Here is a 16700-nt window from a genome sequence, read left to right as displayed (position 1 = left end):
CAGGGCCAGTTACAACCACCCCCAACCCCCAGTTTCTATTTTAAGTCCTCAGTCTTGAGGTGGAATTTGTCTGTGTTTAAATGGACACAGATAAGAATGAGGGAAGATTAGAACTTACTTACTGTCCGCTGTGCTTGCATAGAAAGCATTTTCTTCTAACCCCTTGGCTTTGGGAAGAGCTGTCACAACCAACTTCATCTTGGTTTGAGAAAAGGGTTTATCATAAAGCCCAGACTTGCCTCAAACTTAATATCCTCCTGCCTCAGCCTTGTCAAGGCCAGAATGACAGGAAAACACTACCATGCCCAGTGTGACTCCATTTTAACTCTGACAACTTCCCTCCCTTATCTCCACTTCTACTGTGTGGCCACGGATCTTGGAGAAACTATTTTCCGGAAGGAGGAACATTCAGTGAACATGTCCGTGGCTAACATGCCCTAAATGTTATTTGCTGGTTAAAACTTGAACTTGAATTGAGGGTTGGGAAGAGCTTGCTTCAATGATGTGTGTCACTGCGATTGTAGGTGGGCACTGACAGTTTTCTCAGCAGGGAGCTGGCCAGTCCAGCCACTCAGGCACTTAAACGACTGAAGAATTCAGCTTGGATATTTTGTTTGTTCTGTTGTTGTTTGGGGTAGGGGGTGGCAGTTGGTGGCTGTTTTTATTTCATGAAACAGGATTTAGTGTAGCCCAGGCTGACCTCGAACTTCCTATGTAGCCTAGGCTTACCTTAAAATTCCCGGCCCTTCTACCACCACGTCTGCTTCCACTTCCCAGGTATGAGGAGTATAGGTATACGCCCCCAAACTGGCTCAGCTCTCCTACTTTGACTCTTAACAAAAAAGCAAACTATTAACCCTTTATTAAAGAAAATCTTTTAACTATATGATCCCAAAGCCATCATGGGATTAACTTTGGAAACATTCTGCAGATCAATCAATGTCTTTAGCAACTACAAACCCCAGAACTGGGAAAACCCACTGGCCTGATTCAGGTTCTGTTTTAACACTGCATGCAAGACATGGGCAAAAGACAGCTACATCCAAACGTTAGGCTTCGCTGTGTGACTCACCAGCCTTCCGCTGAGGAACAATGTCCCTTGAGGAACACAGTGTTAGTCATATCTTTGTTACACAAGGATTTCACAACAGGCTGCCGCACAGAGCTTCACCCACGAGGCTGCAGTTAAGGCTTCTCACTTCCTGGATCGACATGGCTACGCCTCACCCAGGGCTGTGCCTTCCACAACTTGCTCATTTGAGTGTCCCCGCAAGACTGATGTAACCAAAGCTACCCTTTCCTTAGGAGAGCCCCACATGCTACCCACCGCAGGAAACACACTTCCTCACATCCCCACAGCCCTGTGATGCTGTATGTCTCAGCCTTGGCTGCGGGTAGCAGTTTGTCTGTCTTAAAAAGACATAATAGAATGGCCTGCCATATAGTCTTTGATATTTGATACTGAATGGAATATAGTGGTTACAGGTGGGAAAAATATACTGAAAAGTAGATGTTATTTCGTTTTTCTACTAACTGCAGTTATGAAATTAAATCTGTACTCTAATGTAAAGCCCCTGACTCCCATCACACAGGATAAATATATCTGTATTTATTTAGTAAATGCTCATGTACCCACTCAGTTATCAGATGTGTATTATCGTTCTATGCCAGTCCACTGAGTGCTGTGAAAATAGTAAACATGATACAATCGCACCTAAGAGTGTAGTGAATTCTTCAGATTAGATATTTGTGGCAAAAAGAAGTTATACACCGTTTACTGAGATGTATAGATATATTTAGGACACTCAAATGTAGGTCAAAAAAATATCGCCATGGAAAATAGCATGGCTAATAATTAGACTTTTATAATCACAGGGAGAAAATAATGTTTTTGTTTTTTAATAAAAAAAAAGACATAGGGAAAGCCCATAGACTAAAAACAAAACCACTCAAGATGGCTGTGGTGGCTCTGGTCCATGATCCCAGCGCTAGAGAGGCCGAGGGTTGAGAATTACTGCAAGTCTGGGGCCAGCCTAGGCTACACAATGAGACTGTGTCTCCAAGAAAAACCAAACAAGCAAGCAAAGAAAGAAAGAAAACTCTGGGCTCCAGAGGATGCGGGCTCCATTCCTAGCAACTGCACGGCAGCTCACAAGTGTCGCTAACTCCAATTCCAGGAGATCTGACAGCCTCACACAGACATCATATAGGCAAAACACCAATGCACATGAAGTAAAAATAAATCATTAAAAATGTTTTTAAAGAAAGAAAAATTCTTGAGATGTATCAAAAAATTCACATAGGATTCTCATGTAAATTTCTTTTTCTTTTCTGAAACAAAGTTTTCTTCAAATTATATGGTGCAAGACAATTATCCTCAAGATCTCCCTAACTTAGCCTCTTGGATGCTGGCATTATAGATGTGTACTGCCTACCACACCCAGCCCATAGTAAATATATATATTTACACAGTAAAAACATTTCTGTGATATTAGGAAACCTGAGCTTTGGATAGATATTTAATGATACTGAGGGATCCCTGTCAAATTCATCAGCTAAAATAATGATACCATGGTATTTTTAAAAGGCATGTATTTTTAAAAATATATGGTGAGATATTTATGGAAGAAACATCATATCTGAGATTTGCCCGAAAATACCTGGACAACTATCACAAATTGTTTCTGTAGCCAAAATGGGTCAAATATCTACGATGATACTGAGAGTCAGGGAAGACAGAGGCACTAAGGAAGCAAATGTGGTCAGGAATTGATTAATATTAAAATTAGAGGGTGATCTCGAGTAAATTTTACTCCTTTCAATGTGTACAAAAATTTTCCACAATAAAAATTACAACAAAATTCATCATTAATCCTATGCTATATTTTATCTATCTATCCATCCATCCATCCATCATCCATCCATCCTCTATCTATCTATCTATCTATCTATCTATCTATCTATCTATCTATCTATATGTCTGAGAGTGAGTGAGAAAGACAGACAGACAGACAGAGAGACAGAGAGAGACAGAGGAAGTGAGTTATGTGCATGTCTGCAGAAGCCAAAAGAGGGCTTTGGGTCTCTTGAAGCTGAAGTTAAAGGTTGTTGCAAGCCACCTGGCATAGGTGCTGGGAACCAAACTCAGGTCCCCTAGGCTCAGTCTTAACCATGGAGCTGCCACTCCAGTCCCTAATCCTGTGCGATTTTAAAAATAAATGGGAAACTTCAAAATATTAAAAATGAAACAAAGTGTCACTGCTAAGTAGTACACCTAAAATATTTATTTTCCATTACAGAGATAAGCATCTCTCAACTTTGAACAGCTAGCTAAAATTTCCCTCAAACTCTAACTGCAGGGGCTAGAGAAATGGCTTTGTAGTTCCAAGCACTCGCTGCTCTCTGAGAGGATCCAGGTACCTCCCAGAGGGTTCTTAGTACCTACATAGAGGCTCTCAATGCCCTCAACTCCAAGGGATCTGAGGCCTCTGTAGATAGCAGGCATATACATGGTGCACAGACATACACGCAGCACCTAGACACATAAAGAAAATCTAACAACAGATAGCCACATGTATCCAAAATGCTATAGCTACATATTACCTACATATTCAACCTATCACTAGTCTGTACAAAACATATATAGACTTTTTCTTCTTCTTCTTCTCTAAATGATACAACACAACAACTTTTATATCATATTAGGTATTAAAAGCAACCAAGGGGTAACTTAAAGTAAATCGAAGATGTGGACAGGTTCTACACAAACACTACTACATACAACATTTTCCATGAAGGTATCTGGCAGGGGTTGAGAATTCTGGAGCCCAGACAAGCACCCTCATGGTACACATAGGAGGCTATCCCCCTACATTATGTCACTTGGTGGTTTTTCTGTTTTTAAATAAATCAGGATGGTCCACATCTATTTCAAGTTTGGTTCTAAGGAGCCAAGGGACCTTGCGCAAAGCCACTCAAGTCATACTTCAGACCCTTCCTCTGCACACAGAAGCCAGTAGCTTATATCATTTCATCGGTGGTCTTTGGGTCTCTAGCTGTGCTGTCTGCTCTTTGCTTAACAACTGATGGGCTTCCCTAGTCAGGCATGGGATTTTCTGACACCTTCCTCCATATTTAACAAGGGCTACACCTTCTATGCACTAAGATCATTGAAATACAGGGATGTGGTTAGGCCAACCTCAAGCACACAGACTGACTCCATGGAAAACTCCTGGGACTTACATGGGATGATTCACTCACACAGCAGAAAATAAACTGCTGAAACTCTCACTAATGGAGTGTACGAACTACTGTGTCCCCAACCTAATGGCTTATGATGGGTATAAATAGAGTTAATACTTCTTAATAGAGATAAAAATTTCTCTAGTTTTCAAACATATTTCAGAGTCTGAAACCACGTTTCACAGCATTCGACAGAAGCTGGTTGCTGGAGCTGAGAGATTGGACTACCAAGCTCTGTGAATCAGTGATGTCATCTGCGTATTTTTCCCTGGGACACTGGACTAGGCAAAGCGTCCGTGGACTTGTGTCTATGGGTGGGTACAGGCAGAGAAGGAAATACAAAAGGCACACAAAACACAATAGCAGAAGGAGAAAGGCCAAAGCCAAAGCCTCTGCCAAGGTCCTGATGAGACAGAACAGGAATCATTGCGACACGGTCACAACATGAGCTTTCTAAACAACCGAAGATTACCTTGATGTGCTTAACTCTCTCTTCTTTCTCTGTCTTTGGTTTCTTTCCTGTGGCAACAAAAAGATAGTTCTGGATCAATTCATTGAAGGACAGAGAAACATACATAGGCTTTCCCACATTAAGCTCTTTCTGGAACCCACTGCCTCATCTCTACGAGATCGAAATCCCAAGGCGTCTCTTCTGCCTTTGGTGCCTTGAAAGTTTTTTTTTTCCAAGGCTGGCGATGACAGAATTATCCCCTCTAGCGTGATACGGTTCTGGACACTGAGGGGTCGTTTACCTAGTCGGCAAAGAGCTTTACCTTTCTTGGAAGGTCGCTCAGATAAGGGTAACATCCGGTAGACTCTGAAGGCGTTGTTTCCTTTCTTTATGCTTCTGTCCTTCACTTCCTCAATGTCGGGCAAGGAATTCATGGCACATCGAAAATTTGCTTTCCATGTTTTCGGATCTGGTTTATCTACTCCTGGTTGATGCTTTCCTAGCAAAACAGCCGGAGATAAGGGGGGAAGGGGCATTAGACAAGGGGGGGTAATGTCTAAACCAGTACTGCCAGGGGGTACAAAAAGCCGCTTTGTTCTAGTTGAACAACAATCCCACTTGGTTGAGACATTTATTAGGCATTGCCGTTTTATTTTAAAAAGCCTAGACAATGGGAGTCACACTGGCTAGTCACTCTGGCTCTACCATATAGTTTGAGGGGAAAAATAAAGTGTTAGAATTAAGACACCAACTACACATAGGACTAGAATGCCAACAAGTAGAAGTGACCAGCTTCAAGCATGCAGAAAAAGGTTCACATCTAAAAGATAGCTCCACGCAGAATTTTTGCAATAAATGTATTACTATACTTTAATAATGGTAACTTGCCCTAGTCACCATGAAGAACTTATCAGAATACCATACCGTGTCTATGGGAAATTTAAAGACTAGGAACCTCTGGGATGGGTGGGACATCACTTCTTCTGAGTGATGTACCCTATATAACTCATACATCTCCTAAAAGTAGCTGGGGACAAGTCACAGGATCTTCAGAGCTAGCCTCACGAGGTTGTGAGCCAGGACAATTGTGTAATGAAAACAAGAACACACAACAGCGTTGTGTAACTAAACAAGGCAAGGTTTGATACCTGTATGGATTGCCCAGTTTCTAAAGAGTGGAGCATCCTTTTCTACGTCCCAACCGTGTCTAGCTGCATGCATCCAGGGGATCTGGAAAATCTTCTTTTCCTGAAATGAAAGGGGAAAAAATTAGTTAAACATTGACGCCATGGCTGAAGACAGCATGGGCTCTAGTACTCAATTTCACAGCTAAACGAAGGTGAGCTTGTGGAAGCCGACTCTAAAGCAAGCCCTTGGGCTGGGAAGGTGGCTCAGCTGATGAAGTGCTCACCATGCCAACATGAAGGCCCAAGCCTACCATAACACCCACATAAAAAGCTAGGTGTAGTGTGTGCCTATGTCTTAATTAGGGTTACTATTGCTGTGATAAACACCATGAGCAAAGCAATTTGGGAGAAGAGGATTTATTTGGCTTATGCTTCCATATCACTGTTCATCATTGAAGAAAGTCAGGACAGGAACTCAAACAGGGCAGGAACTGCAGGCAAGAGCTAATAGAGGCCATGGAGGGGTGCTGCTTATTGGCTTACTCCTCATGGCTTGCTCAGCCTGATTTCTTATAGAACCTAAGACTATTAGCCTAGGGATGGTACCACCCACAATGGGTTGGATCCTCCCATATCAATCACTAAGAAAATTCCTTGTCTTGTCTGGCTTGTCTACAGCCAGATCTGACAGAGGCACTTTGTTTATTGAGCTTCCCTCTTCTCGGATGATTTCAGCTTCTGACAAGTTGACATAAAACTACTCAGCACAGTCTGTAATCCCAGGGCTGGTAAAGTTGAGACCAGAAGATTCCTGGAGCAAGCCCAATCGTGCCCAGTCAGTAGGCTCCAGGTTCACTGAGAGACACTATCTCAACGTCTAAGGTGGAGAGCTACTGATGAGGACAACCGACGTTATACAGGCACAATAGGAAACCCATGAGCATGTTGTACACATGCAACAAACACAATTTGAAGAAAACTTAAATAAAATAAAAATTTAAAATCCCACTGCCCCACTTCGTCCCTAATTCTGACAATCCCACCAGGAGGAAATTCAGAATCTTGCATGGCCTCGCAGAACAAAAGGATATTATAAGGCCAAAGGTGAAGATTTATGCCACAATGTGTTCCACACGTTGTACCCCTCCCCTTTCAACTGACAACTAGCCACTGGCTGAAACTTCTAGGATGTATTTTATCATTTCGTCTCGTCATGTTCCTAAAAGGAGTGTCTACTGTATTGGAGACCACTGCCTCCGAAAACAAGTAACTTCAGGTTTGCATGGATATTTACTAAACAGAGAGATTGTGTGAGTGTGAGTGTGTGTGTGTGTGTGTGTGTGTGTGTGTGTGTGCGTGTGTGTGTGTGTGTGTGTGTGCATGCATGAGAGAACACATGCATTTACTATTCTAATCCTTCCAAGGTCCAGATCCTGTCTTGGACATAATAGAAAAAAATGCAAAGATGTCCAGTTTGGCAAAAAGCTCAGTATAAACTTTATACTGGACTCTACCTTTCTGACCACAACTCACAATGGCTTTAGTCAACCTAGCAAACACACGCAGAAACTAATGCTCTAGAAAAAGGTCCTACTCTTTGTGCAACCACACGTATGAAAAGAAAGGTGGGTAGGCCTCCCCTCTGACCCTGTGTGCCCTCTGACCATGTGTGCACACTGACCATGCCTGCACACTGACCATGTGTGCACACTGACCATGCCTGCCCATGCCTGCCCTCTGACCATGCTTGCACACTGACCATGTGTGCACACTGACCATGCCTGCACACTGATCATGCCTGCACACTGACCATGCCTGCCCTCCATGCTTGCACACTGACCATGCCTGCACACTGACCATGCGTGCACACTGACCATGTGTGCACACTGACCATCTGACTGTGCATGTGCACATGAGGATCACTTTTGTTTCTTGCTATGGCCTAAGGAGTTCAGCTTACAAGTGAGGAGCTTAAAGAATCAATTATTTCACCAAGGAACTCTTGGTTCAAAGTATCTAAAATACAAAAGCCAAGGTCATGTCACTGTCTCTCACCTTTTTTAGATTTGGATTCTCTGCCTTATTGACTTGGATTCTATAGAGATTAAAGCCCAGGAATGTGCTGGAATTGAGGGTGGGGTGAGGTGGGGAGGTAGGGAGGTATGTTTTGTTTCTTTCTCGCTTTCTCACTTTCTTTCTTTCTCCCTTCCTTCCTTCCCTTCCTTTCTTCTTTCCTTCCTTCCTTCCTTCCTACCTTTCAAATTTTTGGGTACTCCTGATAATTGCTAAATACCAGGGATGCCAGCATCCCCCAGAGGGGAAAGAAAAAGAAGGTCAGTAGGGAATTTCCACCACCTGATCTCATGCAGCAAACTCTAGAAAGGGACCCAGCTGTCTCAAAGGGACATGAGACTTCTACACAAAACCACTCACAGAGACTGAACTGATGATATTTCAAAATGCCCGAGAGTTTCCAAAGCTGTTATTGGGGGGTAAATCAACTGTATTTATGACAGTCAGTTGATAAAGAAGAACTGAAAGTGACAGACATTTTCATAAACTCTTCACTGTTCAGTGTGGCCCACAGGTGGGCCAACGAGTAGGGGGGTCTGAAGAAGGCCGAGGGGGATTTTCATTTTTTAATGTCCATGAAAATCCAAGAGCAAAATTACTTAATGTGGTTTCTTATTTTCCTGTAAAAATGAATACAAATGGAAAGGAACTGACCTAATGGAAAGCTTTTCCCTGATGCCTAGATTCTAAAATGCGGCAAGGTGCTACCAAGATGCTGGGGAGGAAACACCATGTCTTAAACTGTCCATCACTGGACTCCATACTGTAACACAGACTAGCCATGCAATGTGTCCACTGGCACCGTGTGACGTCAACGTCAGTAACCAACTTCTCTCTGCCTGCATTGAGGCCTGCTCCGCCGGTGCGGATTTGTGTCTGGTATTGTAAAAAAGTCATTATAGTCAAAAGTCCGTGACTATCAAAGTCATACGCCCTGGCTGGGAACCCAGGACAGTTTTTTCCTAAACTGACATGTTTCCAAACTGCCTCCTAAATGTTGTTTACAGCCACAAACAGTGTATTCTCAGCCTTAGCTAGAGCAGTTCCTTTGTACAGTGGGCAGCACCCAGTGCAGACTTGCACTAGTCAGAGTTACTAAGTCACTAGGAATAATGATATTGAGTGGTCAGTCCCAAATGAGGTATCCACGCTGAGTCCTCAAAACTCAGGCAACGTCACGGACATAGGGGCAGAAAGAAGTGATAATGGGAGGGTGGGGAGGAGCGCCAGGTCATGGCTGCTGAACCTGTGAAATAGCCCCAGCTATGTCTGCCTGTACAAGTGAAGCCGGGCAACATTCAGAATGGAAGGCCGGTAGGCTCGCTAAGTCTAACCCCCAGAGGAGGAGCTATATTGTCAGTTAACGGCTGCTCAGGAAGGAACACCATCTTTCTCCAGAGGTGTGACTGATAATGCTCTAGCTGATGGCCCCATGCCCGTGGACTTGTGGGAGGGACCAATGAAACTCCGAGGATGGTTTAAAGCAAAAAGAGTGAACATGAAGATCAGAGAGGGGTCCAGGGGAAGTGGGAAGGGAGATCAGGGATGGATAAGATCAAAGTATACTGTTTACATGTATGAAAGTACCAAAGAATAAATATAAAAGGGGTTCTAGGTGAAATGAGTTCTGATGTAACACAACCTGAATTCCCAAGGTAACATCTTTTCAAGCATTGCGAGTTTGTGGATGTGTGCATGAGTGAAGAACCCAAAAAGACATTTCACCAAAAAAAAATTTTTTTTAATTTTTAAAACGGTATAAATATATGAAAACATGCTGGTTGTTACCAATCACTAAAGAACTGTAAACTAGAATGACAATCACCTCACCCCACCAGAATGGCTAGACAGGGAATAAGAGAAAACTAGAAGATAAAAAGTGAGGATTGGGAGACACTGGAACTCCCATGCACTGTTGGGGAATGGGGAATAGCACAGCCACTGTGGGGAACAGTCCGGCTGTTCCTCAGAAAGGTAAGCACACGATGTCGGCAACGCCATGATTTTACTTCATGTCTGGATGCATATTCAAAGAATTATAGATACTCAACAAAAACTGATACATACATGTGCACATTCTTGCACAGCCCAAAGATGGAGGCCCAAATACCCACCAGCTGATGAACCCATACAGCGAGCATGGTGTGTGTGCATACAGTGGACTAGCATTCTACTGTACTGCATGTATTCCGTTGGATGTCATTCCATTTAGTTTAAACGGATCACGAACGAGGTACTGACACATACAACCTCATAGGTGGACTTCGCAAAGATTGTTCTAACAAAAATAACCCAGACACAACAAAAGGGACACAAAGGGAACAAACATCCCACGGCCCTGTTTATACGGAATAGCCAGGAAGTGCAAAGCTGTAGAGGGTAAAGGCGGCTCAGCAGTCCACAGGAACTAAGGAGAAATGGGCGGTGCCTGCTTAATAAGTGTTTTCTTTGGGTGGGGTGAAGAAAGTTCTGGAAAGAGTTGGTAAATGGCTGTGCAATGCCCTGCAGGTGCCTGATGTCTCTGAAATGTACACTGGGAATTAAAGTGGTAAGCTTTTAAAAACCACGCATAGCTCTTAACTAGTTTCTCATAATGCATAAAGAGCGCCGCTGAATAAATATATCCCAGTGCTTGAAAATACTTTCATGGAAAAGTGTAAGTTTCATTCTAAACACGCATTTTACTTTGTATCTATATGTCTGTATGTCTCTGTGTCTGTGTGTCTCTGTGTCTGTGTGTCTCTGTGTCTGCGTGTGCAGGTCCAGAGGGCATTGGATCCCTGGGAACTGAACTAGAGTCTCCTTCAAGAGCAGTATACTCCCTTAACTGCTGAACCAATCTCTCCAGATCCAAGATTTATTTTCAAATTGAGATTTAAAAAAAAAAAAAATAAGAATTCTTGTCAAAGATCCTTTTGTTTCAAGGAACAGGAACTTTGTTCTAACATGTCAGCATATACCCCAAGACATCTTCAGAGTCCAGTGACCCAACCCTTACACATGGTGGCTGTACACACTTCAAACGGAAAGAATACATCCGAGTGCTCCTGTGTGTGCCTATAAACAGACCTGCCCAACTGAGGGAGAACTGGCTGAGACTGTCTTCAGCAAGGGAAAGGCATACCTTGGTCACCATGGAAACTAGCTCTGTTATCTCCCTCTGCTTCCCCACACACCCCAACAATGATAAGATGTTCTAACTAGTTTGTTCCTTCTGTTTGGACTTTTTACCCTCTGCAGAGATAGTCTGATATTTACAAAAACACAAGCCTGTTTGAAAGTGAGAAAAGAGAAAGGTCATTGGTCCAAGGAGCAGCTGTGGTGCCTTGGTCTAACCAATCTCTACTGTGAATACCAACAACCAGAATGGAAGACACACAGAGCTGTGAGAGAAGTGATGAACTGTGCAGTAGATGCCTCCTGCATTCCTGAAAAAAGAATCACAAGCAACTGTACAGATAAATCCTGAACTAGGTTGGGTTCTCCAACCAGTCAGTGACAGGGCACACGTTAAACAGGGCACTTACTGCTCACAGTTAGAAGAGACTTAAACGTCAAAAAAGCAAACTTGCAAACCAAACACAGACATACATCAAAAAGATTGTACACCATGGACAAGTCTGCTTTATCCCTGAAATTCAGAGATAGCTCTATATACCCAAGTCAATAAAGATAATAAACCACAGAAGTGGACTTAAAGACCAAAATCCCATGATCATCTCAATAGACGCAGAATCCACCGTGCCTTCATGATTCCTAGATAAAGTAGGCTCGAAGGAACATAGTAAAGGATGTATGTCAGAAGCCAAGACAACATCACCCTAAATGAAGAAACGCTTGACTTGATAAGACAGAAAGCAGGAAGGAGACAGAGATGCCCACTGTCCCTGTTCCTTTTCAGTATTGTGCACAGCACCAGCTATGACAACAGGGCAGGAGGAGGAAAATAAAGGGATGTGAGTAGGGAAAGAAGTCAGACTACCTCTATTTGCAGATCACATGATGCCATACATTAGAGATCCCCAAAACTTACAAAAGAACTCCTAGAAATAATAAATTGAGCCATGTGGCAGGATACAGAAGGGAGAACATGTCTTCCTTCAACAACTGGTGCTGGGGAACCGTCCACATACAGAAAAAAGAAAACGAGACCCATATCTATTGCCTTCCGTGAAAACTAACACCAAATAGATCAGAGATGTAAAGACCTGTAACACGGAAACTCCTATAAGAAAACATAGGCAGGGCCTACATGGCACAGGTGTAGGAAAGGACTCCCTGGATAGCACTTTGTTGGTTTGCACATTAAGGTCAACAACTGACAAGTGGGACTGCATGAAACTAAAAGGTGTGTCTTCCACACAGCTAAAGAGACAAGGTATAGGGTAAGCTCAGGGAATGAGTGAGAATTGTCCAGCTATCCATCGGATAAAGGATAAACATTCAGAGGAGATAAAGAACTAAAAAGCCAGAGTCAAACAAACAAACAAAGGCCCATTTAAAAGATAGCCTGAATCTGAACACTGAGTTCTCAAGAGAAAAAAAAAAGTCTAAGAAATAGCTCAAAAAAAAAAATTATTCACCATCCCTAGCAATTAGGAAAATCCAAATCAAAACAACCCCGAGATTTAATCGCAGCCCGGTCAGAGTGTCAAAGATTAATAAATGATTGACAGCAAAGGCTGGAGAGGGCGTGTGGTAAAAGCAGAACTCTCATTCACTGCTGATAGGATTGCAAACTAGTCCGACCAGTCTGTAAACCTTTGTGGGGAAGCTAAGGACAAGGTTCCCATGTGACCAAATGGTCAACCTGGGAACACACATGTAAGAACAGTATACAGGCTGAGCAGGTTATACTTATGGTTTAAGAATAAATATCAAAACAATAGATATCAATGGAAGAAAGAGAGGCCATGAATTTAAAAGAGGGGGGAGGGGGGAGGGAGAGAGGGGATGCATGGAAGGTGTAGAAGGCAGAAAGAAAAGAGGAAGTGATGTAATTATATTTATAATGTCAAAAATAAATTATTTTTAAAAGGTATCTTGGAAATACACAAGGTGTCTGAATGTAAGTGGGACAGAGATACTGAAAATCATATTATTGACTGTCCAACTGACAATGATATAGCAGATAAGGAGATATCCTTAAATCTTACAGATATACACTATCGTACAATGCCTTTAAGATAACACCCCCTCCTATCCATACAGAAAAGATAAAGCTAGATAGTAAGAAATCCAGATGTGGGCATGTAAGAATTGGGTCTTCTATTCATTTTAGATATATGATTCAACCATATTACGTCATTTGCAAATATTGTCATAACGAGCAGATGACCTTTCCAGGGTCTCTTTCCCAAGTGGTAAGGATGCCGCTCTGGTAACGTCTTAGATGTTCATTTGAACCCTTCCACTGTAGCTGGACCCTGTTACAGGACAAGTTTCCTTCAATTTTATTAGAAGTAGGACATCAAAACAAATTAAGGCATAATTAATTAGTGGATGGACTCCTTCTTGGAGATAAACATGACAGTGGCAAACACATTAATCCTAACAATGATCTCTCTCTCTCTCTCTCTCTCTCTCTCTCTCTCTCTCTCTCTCTCTCTTTCTCTCTCGCTCCTCTCTCTTTCTTCCTTTCTTTTTTCCTCTCTTCTCTTCCTCCTCCACATCCCCCCTCTTCCTCTTCCTCCTCTTCCTCCTCCCCTCCCTCCTCCTCCTCTTCTTCAGGCAGGGTTTCCATAGATAGCCCATTTAGACTCAACTGTTCAGCAATGCTGAGCATGAACGTTACAGATATATACAACCAAGCTTGATTATCCTTATGTAAAGAAAAACAACAAAAATAAAAAGAGCCATGAATTTGTGTTTCTTTGCTTCATCCACAGGTTCACTTTATATGAAAAGCCTCCTATTTGATCAGACACTCGATTTGGCACTGGACATAGAGTAACCATCAGAACAGCCATACTGTACTGTACCAATTGCTTATAGCTAAGGGTAAAAATGTATCCTGACTGTCCACTGCTATGGCCTGGATGTAGCCTGAGTGTGTCTTGCAACCCAGTGTGGATAGGCTAAGCGATGACAGTCCAGGGTAGAGTACTTAGGTCATAGACTGTACCCTCGTGAGTGGGTCAGTGCCGTTTAGAGGCGTAGATTGAGTCTGGTAGGAGGACTCTAGCTCCTTAAAGAATCAGCTGTCATTTTAACAGCAAGTTGAACCCTGCCCAGGTCTTCTCTTTGCTTAGAGACTTGTGTCTTCTGGTATCAGCCATGCTGTAGAGCAGCCTTTACTTGGGCTCCATGCTGAACAGAGGCTTCAGCCACCTGTACTTTGAGTCAGAAAAATTCCATATGCAGATTAACATATTCTATTACTGCAACACAAAGTGGACCGAGATACCAACTGTGGTTTAAGAGACTCACTAAGTCTTAGGGATGGTTCATCTGCTTTACTAGAATCCCAACAGTCTTCAACTGGAAACAAGATTTTGGAAACAGGTCCAACCACTCAAAATGCTAACAGGGGTTCTTAAGAGTACTTGGAATAGCAAGGAAAAAACAACAGGCCCTTGGTGACGTAATTATGTCGACAGATGAATGCCAACAAGCCTGTTAGAGGAAGTCTATAAAAAGATGCCCGTAGGAGTTTAGGTATGGATAGAAAATACCATGACCCATCTGAGGGCTCTACTGTCCATGGGCACAGACACACAACTAGTGTAGCTTAGCCCTTGTGGGTTACTTGCCTAACAGGGACCCTCAGACACACGGCAGACTAGGCACTCCTGTGTCAACACTGTCCTGAGAAGTGGGAGAAACTAGAGCTAGTGACATGTTCCTTTTCATCAGATGGCCTCAGGTCCAGCCCAGTAGAAGTGTTCAAGAGATGACCAGGATGCCCTCTTTTCCAGTTTTCTTTTGGAAGAGAATTGGGGTGCCACAGCCAGAGCAGAGAAGCCCAGCAGGGAAGGCCTCCTGAGCACACTCAGGGTTTAATTATACAAGGAGAAACTGCTGCCTCTGGCCCTGGAGCAGAAAAATTCACCCAAGACTAGGGATGTACCTCAGTGGCAGAGGATTTGCCCAGTATGCACAAGGCCTTTTTCTCTCCAACACTGGGGGTAGCGGGGAGCATACAAGGAGTCCCCATGAAAGAGAAGTACCTAGAGGTGACATTTGTTCCCTAAACTGACATTAAAAACTGACTGTACCCTAAGTGGCTGAAAGGAGAAATACATCCAAAAATCAAGGTGTTGGCGGGGTTCCAATGTTTTTAAAACTTCTAGAAGACACTCTTCCAGACTCTGATAGCTCCAGGAGTTCCCGGGCTGTGGCTTCACCATACCGCCTGGCTTCGCAAAGCTCTGTGTGTGTCTTCTTTGGTCTCTTTAAAAGACACCTGTCCTTGGACTTAGAGCCCAGGCAGATGATAACCCGGATGCTCTCATCCTGCAGTCCTTGGCTGCATCTAGAACCCTTTTCCAAATAAGGCCATATTCACAGAGACTGGTACAGGTCTTTGCAGGTAGAGGCTACTGGTCACCCTCTATAGAGACCACCCAACTACAGGTTGCCAGTTGACACAAAAGGTGTAATGACACCCTGTGTTCTCCACATACAGATATGGTTCAGGAGGAGCAAAAGAGAGAACAGGAAACTCTACTGTCCAAAAAAGAAAAAGTGGAAACCGACCGTTTGCTTTTCTTGAGAACCGAGAAACACACATTTCAATCTCACATCATGAAACCAAACTTGAGCCTTTCTTACCTCTCTACTGGTCTGCAACATGGAAAATAACAGCCCCTTCCCGGAGTAGGGATTAAGGGAGCTGCTGTATGTAACCCCTTGCTTAGATGAGTAAGAACCAAAAATTCTTAACAAATGCCGGCTGCCACTGCTTGTATCTTTCTCCCTACATCTCGCTACACTGTCTCTGATCCACCATCCCTCCCTCTTTATACCCCTGTGCGGATTGTTGCTCACTGAGCAATCAAGGGCGACCCGAGCTCTTGTTTGTGTTTTTAGAAGAGACTAAGCACACGCTGGAGCCTCGCCTTGCGAGCCTGGAAAGAATACACTGCTTGCCACCAAACCTTCCAGTACAAGACAGGACAGGCAAAGCAAGCATGTAGTTTATTTATTTCTATTTTCTAGGTGTCCCATCCTTTCTGAAAGAAAGGACTCCAGCAGAGATATCCAATTACAGTCTTCTTCAATTCAAACTAAATAGGCAAGGTAAAGAATGAGGTTCAAGAGGAATGAGAAGATAAAATGAAACCGGAAGTTTTGGCTGGTTTTCTGCTTTGCTTGTTTTGTTTTCTCCACAATGACCTTTTCACTCATTAAAAGCTGGCCCTGATCTGCTCTCTGGCTTTAAGCTCTTACACCTGGTGCAAAAAATAAAGCCTGACCCATTAAATTATTCACCACATCCTTTAGATAGAAAGATGATGGGAGAATAGAGTGAAGAGGAAAGAGAGATTTGCTCAGAATTCTTGCTGTTCTTAGTGAAAGAAAAAAAATTCTCCCTTGGGCCTTCTTAGAGAAGGCATAACGGATTCTACTTAGCTTTTCCTCTAAACCAGTGGTTCTCAACCTGTGGATCGAGACCTCTCTGAGCATCACATATCAAGACACCCTGCATATCAACATTTTACATTTATAGTTTCATAACAGTACACAGTTTTAGTTAGCAAATGTAGTGAAATTTTATTATGGTTGGGAGTCCACCACAACAGAAGGAACTGTGATAAGGATCTGGGGTCGGAATACACACACACACACACACACACACACACACA

The 16700-nt window shown here is 43.0% G+C and overlaps 1 protein-coding gene across 1 annotated transcript in view; it reads right to left on the bottom strand.

The window, feature by feature from the left end:
• Irf2 (interferon regulatory factor 2) overlaps positions 1-16700 on the bottom strand; it is a 54726-nt gene that overhangs the window by 34735 nt on the left and 3291 nt on the right. The window contains exons 3-5 of the mRNA XM_032918753.1: positions 5842-5941; positions 5016-5192; positions 4715-4761 (exon numbers count right to left, since the gene is read on the bottom strand). Of these exons, the coding sequence (XP_032774644.1) occupies positions 4715-4761; positions 5016-5192; positions 5842-5941 (324 nt within the window). The remainder of the gene's footprint in view (positions 1-4714; positions 4762-5015; positions 5193-5841; positions 5942-16700) is intronic.

This window comes from Rattus rattus, chromosome 13 (genome assembly GCF_011064425.1).
Source record: "Rattus rattus isolate New Zealand chromosome 13, Rrattus_CSIRO_v1, whole genome shotgun sequence".
NCBI lineage: Eukaryota > Metazoa > Chordata > Mammalia > Rodentia > Muridae > Rattus > Rattus rattus.
The sequence above is the reverse complement of the archived record's forward strand: the minus strand, read 5'-3'. Positions and strand labels throughout refer to the sequence as shown.